Below are 18,648 nucleotides of genomic sequence, written 5' to 3' on the forward strand. Positions count from 1 at the left end.
CTGCCAAATAAGATTAAACAAACTGAATGTGTTTCTTAATGGTAAGTTTTAAGTAGAGACTACTGTGCTAGGTAGACAGGAGATGAATAATGTTTCTTTCACATACTTGTTCTGATGTGAACAGTGAACCGTTTGGTCCCACCCTCCAGTCAGCACAGTAAATGCATCAGGGTCTCTGGGCCCAGTGCTCCTTGGCCACACTGGAGAATTCAGGTCACTGCAAGAAGCTGGAACACTATTCCCTTTTGGCCATGGTCATGTATACACTTAACAACATATAACCTCTCTCCTACGTGTTCATTCATGCTGCTGTTTTGGGGAAGGTGAATGTTTCCAATCACATTTTGGGTCCTCATAAATGGCATACAGTAGTGCAAAGTATTGTTAGAGTGCAGGCCAGCCCCACTAATTTACATTATGGTAGCTCCTGGAGCCTCAACCATGTTTTGAACCCTATTGTGCACCTCTAACTAGTGAGTATACTATACTATGTCTACTATGGCCTCAGTGCAGCATAAATCTGGAGTGATGGCAACACAGAAGTCCATGAAGTCAAACTGATTTAAAGGTGGTAAAGTCAATGGAAGCTATGTCTATGTCAGCAAGGGCAGAACTCTCCCCTATTAGATGTCTATAAACAAAATTCACCATATACTTAATTTTATTTCCTATGTCCAGCACCTACAATACAAGTGTACAGTATTAAGGAAGGCTTTATTAAACTGTCTGTCAAAGTACCTATTTTTCCTCTTCTTCCATTTACTCCTGGTTCCCCCTTAGGCCCTGGGAGGCCTGGAATTCCATCAGTTCCATTATAGCCAGGTAATCCGTCGAGTCCAGGGGGCCCTGAACAAACCAACAGGACAAAATCATGTTCAGCAATTGAAAACCATTAACATTTTTCCATCCTTAAAGTTGCTGCACTTATTACATAGCAGATATCTAAAACCTGCCATTATTGGGTTTCAAAGTATGGCATATCCTCCACTGCAAATTCTGTTCATCCATTTTCTGACACCAATGTGTAAACCAAAATGAGTGAGGCACTTTGGCACTGTGGAATGTACAATTAATCAAGTCTGCTGAAACATGGTAATTACTGCACTCCAGCAGACTCCAGTGTCTCATGTATCAGTGTCCCCTCACTTAAAAATGGCAGCGTGGATGCTCATTGAATGAGGTTTACTTAAAGCAACCCTCCATGAGCCACTCTAATTAAAGTGTCCCCCCACACTCACCACCGAAGCATGTGTATAAATGCCCTAAGATATCACAAGCATTTCACAAAACTGTCACTGACAAATTGGTGCTATACGTTTTGAAGAAAGCCCAGTAAAAAAACAGTTTGATTCTGGTCCCTGGGCTTACAAAACGAGGGTCTAAAATAGTGGAGACAGGACCATCTTTGGCTGGATGGGAGAAGGATTATAAAACTATGGAATAAGGTTGCCAGGCCTGTTTCTAACAAGCTGTCACTGAAAGTTGGTAGAGAAACACCAAGAAAGAAGTAGGAGTTCTAATCTGTTCCTGGCTCTGCCCCTAACTGTGTGGTCTTGGACTAATCTCCTGTAACTTCTCTGGCACCAACTAACCTCTCACTAAAGTGATGATAACAATCCCCTACCAGTTAGAATGATTAGGTACTGCCAAACTGCAGATGGCCAGATATAGGAGGAAAGGTGGCAAGAAAGAATTGCAATTAAAGCAGCAAGAAAAGAAGGCAAGTAATTGCCCCTGTAGCTGGAAGTCAGTCAAGTGAGAAGGGAAACAGAGAATGAAATAAGGGGACATAAGAAAAAGAAGTCAAAAGTCCAAAACCAAAAGTCTATTTTATCCATTTAATGCTTTGATTCAAGACAGTATTTGAGAATGAAATCTGAAACGAAAAGTCCCCAAAATACAATAAAACCAGTGCAGTTCTGCTGAGCGTGGAATAGGAGGTGAAGTACAATACAACTGCGCAAGCATTTGGTAACACGCAGCAGTGCTCCTTATCCACCCTCTGTACGGGACAAGGGAATTGAGGAAAGAGGGGTGACCAGTGAAATGGGGGACATGCCACAGCAGGGGCTATTGTCACAGCCCATGGGACATAGTTGCATTTGTGCTGGTGTTCTTTGCTCTACCATGGGTTTGAAAAGAAACAACTGCCTAACCTAAACTGTGTCTTGCTCCCATGCTCAAGGCCCACTTACTCTACCTTGCTTTGATGACCAGCATTTTGGTTTTTACTAGGAAAATGAAAACACAACAGTGTGAGAAACTACAACTGTTTCTTAAGTTATGGATTTTATAAATCTTTTGAAGTTAGACCAAACATTTGCTCCCTTCAATTTAAACCACTGGTTAAAGGAAAACGTGATTGAGCACCCTCTACTTTTCAGTAGATTGAAGCCTGCACTCTGCAAACAATAAATATTCCTGTTTGAACCTAATCCCTGCCCTACTTCTGGGACTACCAAGGGAATAAAATGGAACACACGCAGCAGCCCACAAATTGCATTTGACTGAAATCAGAGGGAATTTGAACTTCGAAGTTTTCACAGTTATTCTCAAAGCTGCTGTTTCTAAAGCCTCCTACCCCTCAGCTTTTGCACACGTTACTTTACAGAGGATATTCATACATTTGGGGGGAAGGAAGGTTCTGGTTTAAATTCAACAGCATGAATTTTGCCATCCCTATCTTTATCATTAGATCTAGACTTCATACCTCCTGTTTCTTATACCAGTGTTAGGACCTCTGCTGTAATAAACTAAACTGAACATAATTTTAAGGACCTGATTCAGGGATGCATCCTTGTCTATAAAGAGTGCTTAATATATGCTTAACCTTAGAGCACATCTTTACTCCTATTGACCTAACAGGACTTAAATAAGTGCTTAACTGTTTACCTGAATCAGAACCCAAATGTGAAAAAAAACATGTACAGAACCAGAGGAACTATCCTTAAATAGCAATTACACATAAACAAATTGACCTTCTTAGAACCACCCCTGTTTATTGTGAATGGTAGATGCCGAAGGACATGAATGTTGAAGAATACATACTGGTACCTCAAAAAATCCCTCTAAATGAAAAAGTAGTGCATCATATTGTATGTCCATTTATTAGACCAGCTGAGCACAAAAGAAATTCTCCAGTAAAAGAAAAGCATTAGTCAAGATTTGATTATGAAATAAACAATGAACAAATGAAATTAATTAAAGTATTAATTACTTGAAATGAATAACAAAAATAATAGCTGACATATGTGCAAACACATGCAGACATGTGTCTAGCTTATATTATGCATTTCAAAATAATTAGTATTTAATTAATTCCTTATGGATATAGCATTCATTTTATTCAGAAAAAAATAATTTTATGATGGAAAACATATTATTGAAATAATTGCCTTATTGTTTGGAGTGGGTGTATTTGCTAATAAATGGCTGAAGGATTCTACATGATTGTCAGAAATATTCATATAAGAATAACAACATGTTGAAGTTAAAATAGCCAGAATCACCAGACTATTCCAATTATACATTATCCAATTATATCCCTTCTCATACATTTAAGCAGGTATGGGGTCACGCTTTTAAACCAGGCAGGTTTAAAAGTGGACAGGTTGCGGCATGCACAGAGCACCTCTGCAGGACTGGGACATGCTGGCGAGGCAGACATTCCCTTGCATAGTTTACTAGAACTGCTTCAGAGCCCATCTTCATCTTCTACTCCAAACAGCTCACTGGCTGTGTTGTGGCAGCACGAATAAGGGTTAGACTGAAAATGCCAAAATTAGGCATCAAAGGGACTTACAAGTTGCCTAAGCTCTGGTTTTAAAAACATGAATAGAAGCTGGATGGTGAAGTTTAATCCTTCTCTGCCTATTTAGCAAGCCCCTTTAAAAATCTGGACCTTTAACCTCTTCAGATTCCCCATCTATAAAATAGTTAAGTATCCTGGTAATCAAATACAAACGTGGGACTGCTGTCCCTCTGCCCCCAGTGTGGAACAGGCTTTCCACACTCACCTTCACTTTCACCTTCTGAACTGGTGTCACTGCTGTCCTGACTCTGCTTCTATTGGGCTGGTACTATTAAAGCCCAAACCAGGCAACAATTATAGGCAAAGGTCTGGTGCAGCCCTCATACTGGTATTAGCCTCTGCATGGAAGACCTAATCAGATTTTCTGTACAAGACAGAAAGCTACTTCCCAGAGCCCACTGCTGCATGCCTTATTGGGAAAGAAGCAGTGAAGCACAATGCTGAGCATAAAGTAACTTAGGCATTCCATTTTAAAATTCAAAGCATTTAGACCTGAATGACTTTAAACTGAAAAATGGAACTGCCCTAAGAAAAAGAAAACAACCATTTATCCTGCACAAAGGTTGCAAAGATGAAGTTGTTAACATTTGCAAAGCACTTTTTGTACTTCTATAGCATATATCTGAAGCTCTCAAGTTATTACAGTTAATTCATGGAAATAGCTAAAAATACTGAGAGTAATGTGTTAGTGGACGGGCATGACACCCTAAGATCAGCTGGCAGTTAAAGCAAAAATCACTAAAACAGTTAGATAATGACAGGAGCCTCATAAGAATAGACAGAGAAAAGAGCAGAATTGATTTTCCTCTACACAAACATTACAACCTCTAGGCACATTGAAGTCAAGCTACAAGAACTTCCAAATATCCAGCATTCAAGTATTTTTTTTCCCTCTCTTGAGAAATGTTAATTAAATCACAATAAAGGGCTAGTCTTCAGGAAATGTATTAATTCATTCCTCCCTTATACTATTCAGTAATGCAAAACTACTTTTGTCACAGATATTTTTTCTATATGCTTATTTTTAAACCTGTAACCATATCAATATGCCTATAGTATTACAGCTGAAAGGGTATCTTACCTGGAGGGCCGGGGGGTCCTAAAGCACAAACAAGTAAAAGAACACAAGAGAGAGAAACAAAATGAGCGTAACAACAGAAGTAAAACAAAAGCTAAACTCAACTGATTAGCATTATATCTGGGACCTATGGGCCTAACTATTTTGTATTAAAATAACTACTGTGGCATTAGTGCAGACCCAACTATACTTGCTGAAAGATTATGCCTACAGCAATTATAAAATACCCGTTTTTGCATCCCAAGACCAGTCATGTCTTAAACTTCCATTGATAAAGATTTGACAAAGAACAGTCTCTGCAGTATAATCTCAGTGCAGTTGAATGAATTAATTAGAGAGGTTTCTATGCTCTTCCGGTAATGTAGACCAAAATAATCCAGGAATTGTTGTTCCATACTTGGGGCAGTGATAAAATGACTCTATACTTCAAGAGGAGTGTTGTGAATGCCATGAGGAAAAAAAATCCTTAGAAAACATTCAGTAAAAGGACACACTTGTGTGCGTCTTCACAAGGAATTCAGATGTTTGAAACAAGCTTTTACAACTACAGGCCAAAAAAATGGCTTATTTTACATTTAAATCACTCTCTCTTCTGGAATGGATTTACTTGCTCATAGAAATTCCCTACTGGATAACGTTAGATACTGGATTTGTTTTTAGTTATTCAAGGAACATACGTAATAAAGGGAAACTAGGGAAAGCTTGCCAATTCGGCTCTGTAACTTTGACTATGTCTAAGCCAGTTCTCCTCTGGGTAAATAAAAATTATCATCCATCTTCCATCCATATTTCTGCTATCTCCTTTAACACTGTAAATGATAATAGGTGGCACTTGGAAGTACTTTAAAGACTCTTCAAACTGACAGATCAATGTAAAGGGGCCTTAATGTAAATGAGATGCAAGCCCATGATTCTTACCTGGCAGAAGTAAATTATTAACATAAAAACACTGGTATAAGAAGTGGCATGTTATTTATCCTTCAGGATTTCTGGTACATGTTATATATAAAACTAAAACAAAGCAAACCAAAAACAAGGAAGTATGGGGAAATACAATAGATTACTGCTGTAATTAAAGAACCATATTCATTATACATTCTACCAGGCCTACACAATTGTTTATAAAAGTCCTCTAAATAAGCATTATTAAAATAACTAATTCTCTCACTTTATACCTGAGAACTTCAAGAAGTTCAGTATACTCATTGCTTAGCAGAGTGGAGCATGTTTCAGACTAACATTAACACTGTAGTTAATTAATGCTTGCAGTTTTTACCCATCTTGGTAGATAACAGTAAATCCCTTCAGACAATCTGCCAGAAGTGCCTGTTCCCTCTCTACCCCTCCACCCGCCCCCCCCCCCATGCAATTTCTCTCTTGGTGCTCTAAATCACCTTGAATTCACTGAGAATCCTGAATGTCTGTTCATAGTAATATAAGTGGGAAAAGTATTTCAAAAGTAATAAACTTCATGTAACCAAAATCTATAGTGTAGGAAGCTTAAAATTAATAAGGTTAGTGGAGTATGATTCAATCTGTAATGAAGGAACATGGAGTCCATGCAAAGGGACCTAGCAGGCACAGAGCAGTGCAAATACAGAACTCTGAAATCCAAAGCAAGATGCTTTTAACATGTACTTGTCTGCAGCGCAGTCTTTGTTAGAGTCAAATTCCACCTGCAAATTCCATCTGCAATTGCAAGGTGTTTTTGTCTCTAGCATCTTCTCTATCCTGAGAATAGGTATTAAAGCGATGGAACTGCAGTTTAGACCAGACTGCAAATCACCTTAACCCTTTTGCTGAATAAACCCCAAAGGGTTCATTCTCTTATTTTCAAACCTCAGTCAGAGCAAGTGACTGCCAACTGTATACTTTGCTAGCAAAGCTGAGATGCAGCTCTCAGCTCTTGGTTAGCGTCTTATTTTCTGGTTTTCCCAGGGTACATAAAAAGTTTTCATGTCTTCCAACTGCCGCATCAATGGGAGTTCTGAACCCCTGTTGCATTCCCAAGAAACCAATTTCATATGAGTCTCTTGATCATCTTTTTTTGCTCAAGGACAACTGAAAACATCACCCTTCAGAGTCCACCAACTCCACCCTACCTGAACCATGGCAGTTGCAATAGTGACAGGAGACCCCTATCCTTTTCCCTGTGTGTCTAGACATGCTGACCTAGAGACCTGTCATCAGTGCTCATATAACACCACAAAGTTATTATTAACAATTTAGGATTAAGTATCTTTACAAAATCCCCAATTCTGTAATGAGCTCTGAAGGGGTAGACTCTCAAAAACATACCTCAAGTAACAATGTCTCTAGGGACATTGCACCTACAACAGGTAGGTATTATTGCTATTACTATAGTATTTCTTATTCATCTCCTTAAAAGGTATAAAACCAAAGATACTGTATATTTTTAGTCGTGCTGTCAGCATCATTCTTTGGTATTTCAAACTGTTTTTTTTCTCAAGCTTATTTCTCCCAAATACATTTCAACAGAAAAAACAGGATTAGTGCAATGTTTACACGAGTATTTGTTGACGTACCTGTTAAGCATATCCCTTTTGTGCTGTTACATAAATCCACCATCACCCGAACCTAATACAGCAAAGAAAGTAAAGTTTACAACAATACACACAGTATCAGTTACCACAGGAAAACCAACCACCACATCTCTGGTCTGCTTCATTCCTGTATGTGACTACAATGCAAAAAGTAATTATCTGCTTTAGAACTATGTTTTAACACTTTACAACCCTTCTAAAATAAGAACAAAATATTTAGGCAATAATTACGTTTTTCACTAGATGTGTCTTTTGTAACAATTCTACTTTTCAGAACCTGCGCATTGTACCATTTTAACAGATATGAAAATATTTTTAAAAGATACTGCAACTCTTGATGTAATCAGAGTATTAAGTCTGACACCTTATTATACCAACATGCAATAGCTCATCTTGTTTACCAGCTGTATACAGTGATCGTTAATAATTGCTTTATTTAATATGAGAGAGGGCAGCAATATAAATCAGGATTGAAAGCGCTAGAATTTCATCCGTTCCTGGCACTAAGAAGCTATGATAGTGGGGAGGCACATACATCCCAAAACAGAGCAAATAAATTTGTTCTGATGTTTGTACTCTAGACAGGAGTAACATTTACTACCTTAAGGAAAACATCTAGTAAAATGTTAAGTTGTAGGTATGCCCACTGGTGCATATTGTTCTCTTCTACACTTCCTTTATTTACTTCAAAACAGATGAGTATCGTCCTAGTAAAACATTCAGTCCTGCGACGTGATGAACTCTTTCAAAACCCATGCATTTTAATGGTAGCATGTAGCATTCAGCATCTTGCAGGATCATAGACAGCTACCAAACATTCCCACTATATGTCTCATCCACTGCACTCAATAAATCAGATTTTTTTTAGAAATCCCAAAGGAGACACAGAGTCTGACCTCCATCCTTCATTGATCCTGGTGAAAAACAGTGCCTCCATTCAACATGCATGAATATACATACATATTGAACCACAGAATCATAGAAAATTAGAGTTGGAAGGGACCTCAGGAAGTCACCTGGTCCAGCCACCTGCTCAAAGCAGGACCAGCCCCAAACATATCATCCCAGCCAAGGCTCTGTCTAGCCAGGTCTTAAAAACCTCCAAGGATGAAGATTTCACAAGCTGTTCCAATGCCTTACTACCCTCCTTGTGAGAGTTTTTCCTAATATCTAACCTAAACTTCCCTTGCTGCAACTTGAGACTATTGCTCCTTGTTCTGTCATCTGCCACCACTCAGAACAGTCCAGCTCCATCCTCTTTGGATCCCTCCTTCAGGTAGTTGAAGGCTGATATTAAATCCCCTCTCAGCCTTCCCTTCCCCAGACTAAATAAGTGCAGTTCCCTCAGCCTCTCCTCAGAAGTCATATGCCCCAGGCCCGAACGATTTTTGTTGCCCTCCGCTGGTTTCTCTCCAACTCCTCTACATCCCTTCTGTAATGTGGGGGGATGTGAGAGGCAAAACTGGACACAGTACTCCAGATGTGGCTTTACCAGTGCCAAATACAGGGGAAGAATCACTTCCCTCAATCTGCTGGCAACACACCTACCAGTGCAGCCCAGGATGCCGTTAGCCTTCTTCACAACAAGGGCACACCGGTGGCCTATGTCCATCTTATTGGCCACTGTAACCCCCAGGTCCTTTTCTGCAGAGCTGCTGCCCAGTCAGTCCCTAGCCTGTAGTGGTGCATGGGACTGTTCTGTCCCAAGTGCAGGACTTTGCACTTGTCTTTATTGAACCACATGAGATTTATTTTGGTCCCATCCTCCAATTTGTCTAGGTCTCTCTGAATCCAAGCTACCCTTCAGTGTCTACTATTCCCCCCAGCTTAGTGTCACTTGCAAGGTGGCTGAGTTGCACTCCATTCCATCTTCCAGATCATTGATGAAGAAAATGCTATAACTACGTGCTCTCTTTTCAAAGGGCTGTATGATTGGGGTCTGTATGTAACTCATACTAGACATGTTAAAAACTACCACTAAATTTGGCTGTAGTGAGCCCTCTTTTAGGCAGACTCATTCAGGGAAACAGAGGATTTACAACTATCAGATCTCTCGTAACTCAAGAGGTAAGATTCTGTAGCTGAGGAGCATGGGGAAGCTTATTCAACCATTTTCTCTACTCTACCTCTTGTGTAAATGGGGAATTTCAGTCTGTAAGGCTGTCTATACAGCATCTTTCATCACCTCCTAAGTCTTCTTGTACAGCTCTCCCATCCTTCTTTCAAATAACCACAGACAAGCACACAGTCATGTAAAACTTTGTAGTACTGCAAACAGCAACCATCAGCCAAAAAATTCTTAAGCCAAGTCTTTGTTACGATCTTCTGCCAACAGCAACACTCGAAGACAGGCTGGCAAACTATGGGGGCACGTGGTCATACTTGAAGACAGACTGACAATACAGGCTGACCTGGACACACTTGCAAGATGGGCAGACCTCAACCTGATGTCATTTAATGTGGAGAAATGTAAAGTGTTCCATCAGGGGAGAAATAATCCACAACACACTTACAGGCTCAGCAGTACTGCACTTGCTAGCACCACATCTGAACAAGACCTGGGTGTGTGATAGAAAACAAAATGAACATGAGCCACCAATGCAAAGATGTAGCTGGCAGAGCTAACCAAACATTGGCATGCATCTACCGAGGCATCTTGAACAAGGCTAAGGATGTCATCTTCCCTCTTTACTCAGCCCTCTTTACTCAGCCCCAGATTATTTCACTAGTAGAGATGGCAGCGGATGTGATGGGAAAATAATTACATCAACACATTAAGCAGTTAGCTACATGAGAGACACTTGAACAGCTCTAACAAGTAGACGTCAGTCTAAAAGGTGAAGGAAGGTCCTGACTCAGTCTTGCCAACTAAGGTAAATTGATTACAATCTTTATCTTCTAATTCATTCATCATTAACACTGTGAATGATTACTGTAGTTGGTTTAGGTAAATGAATTATTTTGGCAACATGACGTCACAGAATGTAGCATAAGCATTCAAAGACATTAATTCTATTAAATAAATGTTGATTATTGAATTTCAACCAACTGTATTAATACAGCTTTTTTATTTAAGAGGTTTAGACATTAATTCAGCTTAGCTAAGAATAGCTAATATTTTTTCCATGTTAGGATTTTCTTGAATTTTCCTAAAACTTAATTTCCATACTAGAATTTACAGCATGCCAAGTACTCCAAATATTTTTCAATTCAAATGGCATTTTAATTTGAATGGCTTTGCTGAGATTGCTGAAGTCACTGCATCCAATTACCTCAACAGAGTATTTTGGCAAAGCAATGTAATCTTGGTTACTGTGTAACCACATATGGCACAAGAAGCAAGTATGCCACAGGAAATAGCATCTACAGAGGAACTGCTGGATATAGCATGATGAAGTTAGAAGCCTATCACTCTTCACAGTTTATGAATGCCTGCCTCATTCAAGGTGAATTAGAAGATGAGAGGTACAGATATAAGTGACCATCTGGTTTCAGCATTAAAAAGTTGCCTGAGAGCAGCATTTTTTCTCTAAAAGACAAAACTGATAACAATAGAAAATGCCATGAATCTATTCAGATAAGCTAGTCAGATACCACACACCAGCAGGTCTCACAGTTGTTCAGTTTCAGTGGAATTACTTCCCATGTAGCTCCAAGTATTTCCTGTCAAAGCTGTTCTCCCTCTACACTGGCAGACTTGCCAGATTCCAGATCCTATTTCCAGCCTCTTAAAATCAGATACACTTTTTAGAAAAAACAGCGCTGAAAGTAAATGCAACCTGTTACCTGAAACTAAAGCATTCCTCTTGAAGATCAACAACTAGAGAAATAAGCCCTGTTTACTCAGTAAAGCATTATATCAAATGCAACCATTAACTCTGCCTACCAGACCCAATCAGAAAATGAGAGCGAGAAAAGCAAACCAGTTTTCATGGCTCTGGTATTAATGGCTGCTAATGACTGGGTCTAATAAAGTCTATTTTGCAAGAATCAAAATTAACGTTTACTTTTTCATATAGTTGGTCAAAACACCTCATCTTGTCTCCCCAAACTTTGAATTACTATAGCATATGCAAAACTACTCATTTCTCTATACTCAATGGCTGAAAAAAATGCAGAGCACTTTCACAAGTTTGATTTTCAAAAAAGACTACCCAAAAGGACACCATTTCCTGCTTTCCTACAGAATCTTACAACTATATTGTAGTGATTATATGTTGTAGCAGTCTCCTCAATATAAGGGTAATATTGAGCCACTTCTTCAACAACTTCAAAATCACTCACATTTTCAAGCAGTAGTTCCACTGAAATCCAGCAAAATAAATCAATAGGATAACAAATGAAAATGAAGTTGTTCCTATACTTGAATGTTCACAGGACTGTCTCCTAAGGATGGAAATGTGCGAACAGCTTAGCAAACAGTGATTTGTGTTATGCACAGGGAAGCAGGAAAGAAAGAATCAAAATATTTTCCATGACAAGGAATTTTGTTGAGTTGAGGCCTGGGAAGCCTATGCCTTGACCAATCCAGGTTCAAGTTCCTGCTTTGCTTTATTTAAAGCAGAATTTTTCAACCATGTTCACTGTTTCAGGCAGAGAGGTGATTTACACTTGGATCTTCCATGCTCCTAAGCCATAAGGCATGTTCCAATGCCACTTTTACAAAAACATTCAAACATTTTGTTTTTTTCTAACACAGAATGACAACAAATTCTGCAACCTCAAAAGTTGCCACCAAACTCAATTGTTGACATCTTCCAAGCAGCTCTAAAATAGAACAGTGTTGTCGGGGAACAGCAGCCCCAAGGTCACGGTGGGCCGAGGGTTTTGGTACAGAACAGGCGGGATTAGCGGCGAGGAGTCTGAGCGGTACGGGACTCGTGTGGTCTCAAGTAAAGCAGAATTTATTTACTTACGCTACAAGATAATGAAGCGTAGGCAGACGAGCCTGCCTGTTCAGTTACAGTATAAGGTTAACGAACAACAAAAAGAGTCTGTTGGTCCACGGGGTTCCCAAGCTGAGCCCTTGCTATCTAGCCCGGAGGCTAGGGGCGGCTGCCCAACTCGATAGTTCCAGGACTGGTCAACAGCTCATGAATTGGGAAAACGAACAACAGAACTGTAACACATGAAAACGGTGTGACGCCAGTCCAACGTGGACAAAACGGGTAGTCGATGACGATGCCAAGATTGATGCCGGAGCGAGGTTGGTGGTCAATGCTGGTTGGGTTGATCAAGATCGTGGTCGGTAGCCAGGCCAGAAAAGTTTCGGTAGTTGGAGGGTCAATACAAAACAAGTTGAAACGATTTGCAAAGCCGCAACAATGAGGAGACCAGTGGGCCTAAAGGCCCTCCTGAGGAGCAGTCCCTGTCGAGACAGCCTCTGCTCTCAGGATGGATCGCTCTCCCCATGAGACAGTCTCTGCCAAGGCAGTCTCCGCTCCCAGGTCGAGTGTGGTCTCTCCCCTTGGCGGGGGCTCACAAGCCTTTTAAGACTACCCTTCAGCCAATCAGGTAGCTTTGCTGAGAGAAGTTTCTGGTCTAATTACGTCACATAGTTGGCAAGACTGAGCATGCGCGTTGTTGCAAACTAGGTCAACTTTGATTGACAAGCCCTAAGGTCATACGGGGGGCACATGCTGGGCATGCTGTGGAAATTTCCACTGTCTCAGGCCTGTCTGCGCAAATTCAGATTTAACCCTGCGTTATCAGCATACACTCAAAATTTGGTCCCGACATGCCCCCTTGCTGGTAACACAGGAGTTCTAGTTCAGCATTTGTCTTCGTCTTCGTTTTCAAAGTTAACATGATTCGGCATGCTCGTATATACATACACTGATAAACTGGATAATTTTCGTCTTAAAATTCGAAAAATACAACTTACTATTGTTATTATTACTATCAAGACAAATAAGAACAATAACAAAGGAGTTAACAAATTTACCAACCAAGAAGAAGCATCCCACCCTAGCCATTTAAATACCCAGGATAACCACCCTTGTCCAATGCCAGATACTGCATTGACATCTTGTGTGATTTTTCTAATTTGGGTCACTCGGGTATTCGAGTTCGGTAGTCAGTTCTGTCAATTGTCCAAATAAAACAACCATAATAATTATATACAAAGTCTTTTGACTTTTGGTTGTCATTCTTCCGATGTCTCCTCCTTCTTCGTCTGTTGTCTTGAACGATGTCTTTCCGGTGACTCAGTTAGCTGAGTGGCGAGATCGAGTTACAAGCCGTCTTTACTAGGAACTCGGTAGAATCTGAAACAATAAAACAGAACAGGACAGAACTTGTTCTATGACAGACTTACTAAATCGAATTTGTAATAGATCGCCTGGCCAACCAGTTATGGTGGGCCAGTATGGTTCGCCCACTTTCCTCTAGCTTAACCAAGTAAGTGTTTGGATATCGCTCGGCTGTTTTAATCGATCCTTTCAGGACCTTTGGATGCCGATTCCTGGGATCTGGCAAGGTGACCCAAATAAGTTCTGCCGGTTTAAATTTGGATTTCCAAGGTCCCGCAGGTTTGGGTTCTCTGTCTGTCCAAAGCTCCTTCTCAGAATTCAGATTCATTAGCACTTCATGGTTTAATTTAATCCAATTTTTATAACTTCCTTGTCCTTTTACTCACAAGGCCTCTTTGTATAGGCCTACTGCTCGTTCCACGACCCCGTTTGACTGGGGGTGATATGGCAGGTGATGGTGCCAGTTAATGTTGCGCAGCTTCGCAAACTTCTCGATTGCCAACGAGGTAAACGGTGGTCCCCCATCTGATTGAATATCAGTTGGTACTTTCCAAACAGCAAATACACCTGTGAGGGCCGCTATTACTGCCATCGCGTGCGTCTTTCTAAGAGGTATAACAGTCATTTGCCATGTTCCTAGGTGTACAACGATTAACCCCTTATTTGGGATGGCAGCTCCGGGCAAGGGACCTAACAGGTCCACTTGCCATGATCTTCCTGGTGCAAAAGTTTTGGGGTCTAAAGCACCCTTAAAGTTATTTGTTGGATGGCACTTTTCTTTTGCACAAGCTTCACACGCTTGTACTACTCGGGTCCAATCTTTCCGGGTTCCGTAAGTTGGGTTGTCTTCCGCTCTTCGGCTCCATTTTCGTTGGCAGACTCAAGGACCTGGGTGACCCCAGTTCTCATGTAGCCAAGTTAGACATGGGTCTATATACACTTCATCGTTGGTACACGCTTCTTTGTGGATACTTTCAGCCACAACTATGCAGTTGGTGCGAGATGGATTTTCTAGCAGCTTGTCAACGGTGTCGTGTACTAGGTCAGTGTCAGATCTGTGTGATCTTGTGTGCTTAATCAGAGGTAGTACAGAAAAATTAGAAAGTAAATCGTATACTTCTTTCCACAAGCCAAGGTTTTCCATCGGAGAGGCCGTTCCCGTCATACTTCTGTAAAAGTATTGCGAGTCGATTGCCAATACAGGGACTGGGAGAGTCCCATCGTGATTGTTTACGCGATGGCTTATTCTTTAAATCCTAAAAGTTCGTTCCTCTAGACAGATTCACACCCAGGGTAGATCTTGTAGTTTCAACAATGTCTGCAATAGAAGCCATATTTGCCTTCGTCTCACGTGGTGCCGTCTGAGGCCATCCACATGGGTTCAGTCATCCCGTATAGAATAGTGTTCGGAATATCGTTGGTAGTTGGAACCGGTGGTAGGTCCTCGCGCTTCCAGCTGTGCCAATGGTATAGGTGGTTTAATACCATGGTACTCCAGGTCGATTGTTCTCCCTGGAAACATAGGTCTGGTCGATCGTGTAACAGTCGAGGTAGCAGGGTTGCTCCTATTGCCTTTAGCCTTCCTCTTCCGGATGCCAAGGATTCGACTAACTGAGCCGCTAGAAGAGTCTTCCCTACCGTGCCGTATCGGTGTTGCGCTGCTTGTATGGTACGATGCGCCAGGTATATTAGGTCTCCTTCGGAGTTTTTCACAGTGGCGAAGAGGTGTTCTCTGGTGAAACCAACTGTGATCGTTAATGTCGTAGTGAAATCAATGGCACGTAGAGACGTATTTTTCACAGCGGTCAGAAGTTCTTTTAAGGCCTCAGCATCCTTCAAGGTCCATTGTATCTTTTGTCGGGTCTTTTCTCAAATCTGTCGTTGGATTCGGGTAAGTATAGGCAAATGTTCTGGTGCGATGTAATGGCGAAACCAATTCAACCATCCCAGCAGGGACTGAAAGTCTGTTCTCGTCAATAGGGTTTTGTTTTCCCAGAAAGTAATGTCGATACTGTTGTGGGTTACCCCATGTCGTGTGGCTCCATCGAAAGTAGTCCCGAGGAAATTGATGTTGTTCGATGGTTCGAGTTGGGATTTCTTCATGTTTATAGTCCAACCGTCGGTGGTTAGATGTTTTACTAAGCTCTTGGTGATCTTCCTCATGAAATTTTTATTCCTTCCCATTATAGCAATATCGTCGATATAGCTCCAGATTCTTACGAGTTCGCTTCCTGGGTTACTTTTAGTGAATTTCTCCAGACTGTCGTTTGTTGCACCAGTAGCCAACGCCGGGGCGTTACAGTATCCCTGTGGGCATACGTTCGATCGATAGATTTTCCCTCTGACACACGTGTTCAAAATTCCCTCAGCGTCATTAATGGGGATAGAAAAGAACATATCTTTTAGACCCAAGGTTGTTCCTGTCCAATTGCTGGCTTGATATTCGGCTGTTTCACGTAGGCTCTGTAGCAGAGTACAGGGGGTCGCTTGTGTCAATGTGGTGCAACGTTTGTTTACTTCCCTGTAGTCAACTACTAGGCGCACCTCGTTAGGTTTTCCCGGTTTGGGGATCCCCCATCCTGGTGACAGTCAGGCGCTTGCGCGTATTGGGGTAATGGATCCTTTTTTTTCTAATCCTCCTAATAGAACGTCGAGGGGATCTTGGAGGTGTAATTTTGTTGGTATTGGGGTATACCTCCAGGTTGAGTTAATCCGTAAAGTCGGTTTGTGCCATTCGTCGTCAGGTATCGTCGTAATCAGTAAGGCTTTGAGCACCTCATGTTTCAAATCTAATATCCGAATTTCTGGTACTCCAAGGAGGTTGATGCCCCCTAGTACCGCATCGAGGCGTTTTCCGTGGCCTTTGACTAGAAACTTCACACGATTTGTTGTTGTTATTGTGTTTAGGCCTTGCGCCATCATCACTTTGTTTGTCCGTTGATGAGGAACTGATGGCTTGATTACATTTACTTGGGCTCCTGTGTCTAGTAAAAACTTCGTGAGTGTCACGTTACTCGGTTCGTCAAGGTCCTGAACTTTGATCGTTGCGTATGGTCGCGGGTCGTTATCAAAAAGTTTCGTGTTGTTGGCTGCTACAATGATGTTCGGTTCCAGGCAGCTTTTTACTTGTTTCGTGTTATTGCTTCGATTTTTCTTCTTGATGTTTTCAACTCCAACTCTTTCCTGCACTCCTTCAGTTGAAATGGTTATGGTTTCAGGTTTCGTTTTTTGTTTGTTTCGCTCTGGTTCGTTTTGCTTGGATTTGTTTCATTTTGGTTTGTAGTTCGTCGGTTCATTTTGCTTTGGTTCGCTTTGTTTTGCTTCGCTTCGCTTCGCTTCGATTTGGTTCGTTTAATTTCATTTTGGTTCGTTTCAGCTCCGTTTGGTTTGTTTCGGTTCACTCCGGTTCGATTTGCTGCGTTTTGATTCGTTTCGTTGTTCGTTTGGTTTCTGCCCGCTTGAGTTCGGTTCGCTTCATTTTGTTCCATTTCGTTCAGATTCGAGTCGCTTTGCATCATTTTGGCTTGGTTCATTGTTCGTTGTGCCGCCAGTCACTTTACTGGTGCCAACGGCCGTTATTCGTTTTTTGGCTTGTTACTCTCACTGAAGCCTAATGCTTTCACGAGGGCTCGTTGGCTTTTGTCTCCTAGTAATCGTAATTTTTCTTTGGTCAAACCAGATCTTCCCAAAAGAAATCCAAACATGGCCCTTTCGGTCAGTGTTCTTTGCAGGGGCGAATACTTGGCCTGGGACAATGATGGATTTCTGGGTTGCTGTGATGAGTTTCGAAGTGCTTGATATCTCTTCGTCGGTGGTGAATTCCGGGTTAGTTGCCGTTGATATCAAATCGGTGGTTTCTTATCTACCCATTGAGAATGGGTGGAAGAGTCCTCGATCAAGTAAACGGATCCGTGTTCTCTGTTGGTGATGGGGTATGCTGACTTTTGGGCCTTCGGCTTCATAGCCCCTTGAAGTTGATCCAGCTGCCCTAACGTGTGGATTACTGGGCCATTTATCAAGGAGCTTAATAGGAGTCGGGCCGTAATGTTCTGACTCCCTCCATAAATCTCCGTTGCTACTTTGATGGCTTCCGCGAGGCAGGGCACATCTCCTGGGCTCGTTACAAAACAATGAGGCCATGCTCCCTGCACTTGAACTGGTGTTAGGTTCAAGGCTTGATGCGTGGGGTTCCACAAGACATAAGATGCCCCGATGACAGCACGAATTAACGTAGTTGCGTTGGCTTGGCTTGCTGCTCCTTTATGCCATGTGTGAACTTTTTGCTGCAAGGCTTCGACGGCTAGGGCTGGAACTGGGATTGGCCAATAATAATTTGCCAGTACTGGCACTGGGTCAACGAACTTTGCTCAGCTCCACTTCGTTGCACTTCGTACCAATTGTAGTGCTTTGTCCTGGTCTACAGTCTCATTCCCAGCCTCAGCTACCAGTCGCCCTAACCATGCAATGGGGGTTTCATCATTTTTTATACCTGTCTCTCTTTTAAGTTCATTCATTTCGGCTCTAGTTCTTGCGCGTGTGGTTACTGTGATTTGCGTTCCTTGGCCTTGAGGGCCAGTTACTAGCTTCTGAACTGCGATGGGATATGCAGTTACTAATTCCGATGATGGTTGCTGTTCAGGCTTAGATTCGTTGCTTGTTGGCATGTTCGTGTTGGTTACAGTTGCGTTGCTTCTTGTGGTCGTATTGGTTTCTGTTGGTATGCTCGTGCTTGCGCTTGGTTCAGTTTCGTTTTCATGCTTGTGGTTACTCTGTACGTCCTCCAGGAGGCGTTGGGTTACATACGGCGGTGGTGACATAGCTGTGATGGGTGGCACTGTTGCAGGAGGTGGGCTCCAGGTGGGCAGAACCATAAGTGGCGCTATGTCGGGAGGCGGGCCCCGAGTGGGTGGAGCTGGCCGTGACATCAGCACGGCTTTTGGTGCG

At 41.8% G+C, this 18,648-nt stretch overlaps 1 protein-coding gene across 2 annotated transcripts in view; it reads right to left on the minus strand.

Moving 5' to 3' along the window:
* The window catches only part of GLDN (gliomedin), a 68,356-nt gene that overhangs the window by 38,995 nt on the left and 10,713 nt on the right, over window positions 1-18,648 (minus strand). For both annotated transcript variants that reach the window (XM_019504213.1, XM_019504214.1), the window contains exons 2-4: window positions 7,436-7,487; window positions 4,893-4,910; window positions 739-846 (exon numbers count right to left, since the gene is read on the minus strand). In XM_019504213.1, coding sequence (XP_019359758.1) covers window positions 739-846; window positions 4,893-4,910; window positions 7,436-7,487 — 178 coding nt within the window. The remainder of the gene's footprint in view (window positions 1-738; window positions 847-4,892; window positions 4,911-7,435; window positions 7,488-18,648) is intronic.

Source organism: Gavialis gangeticus, unplaced genomic scaffold (assembly GCF_001723915.1).
Source record: "Gavialis gangeticus isolate Ggan-Ray unplaced genomic scaffold, GavGan_comp1, whole genome shotgun sequence".
Lineage (NCBI taxonomy): Eukaryota > Metazoa > Chordata > Crocodylia > Gavialidae > Gavialis > Gavialis gangeticus.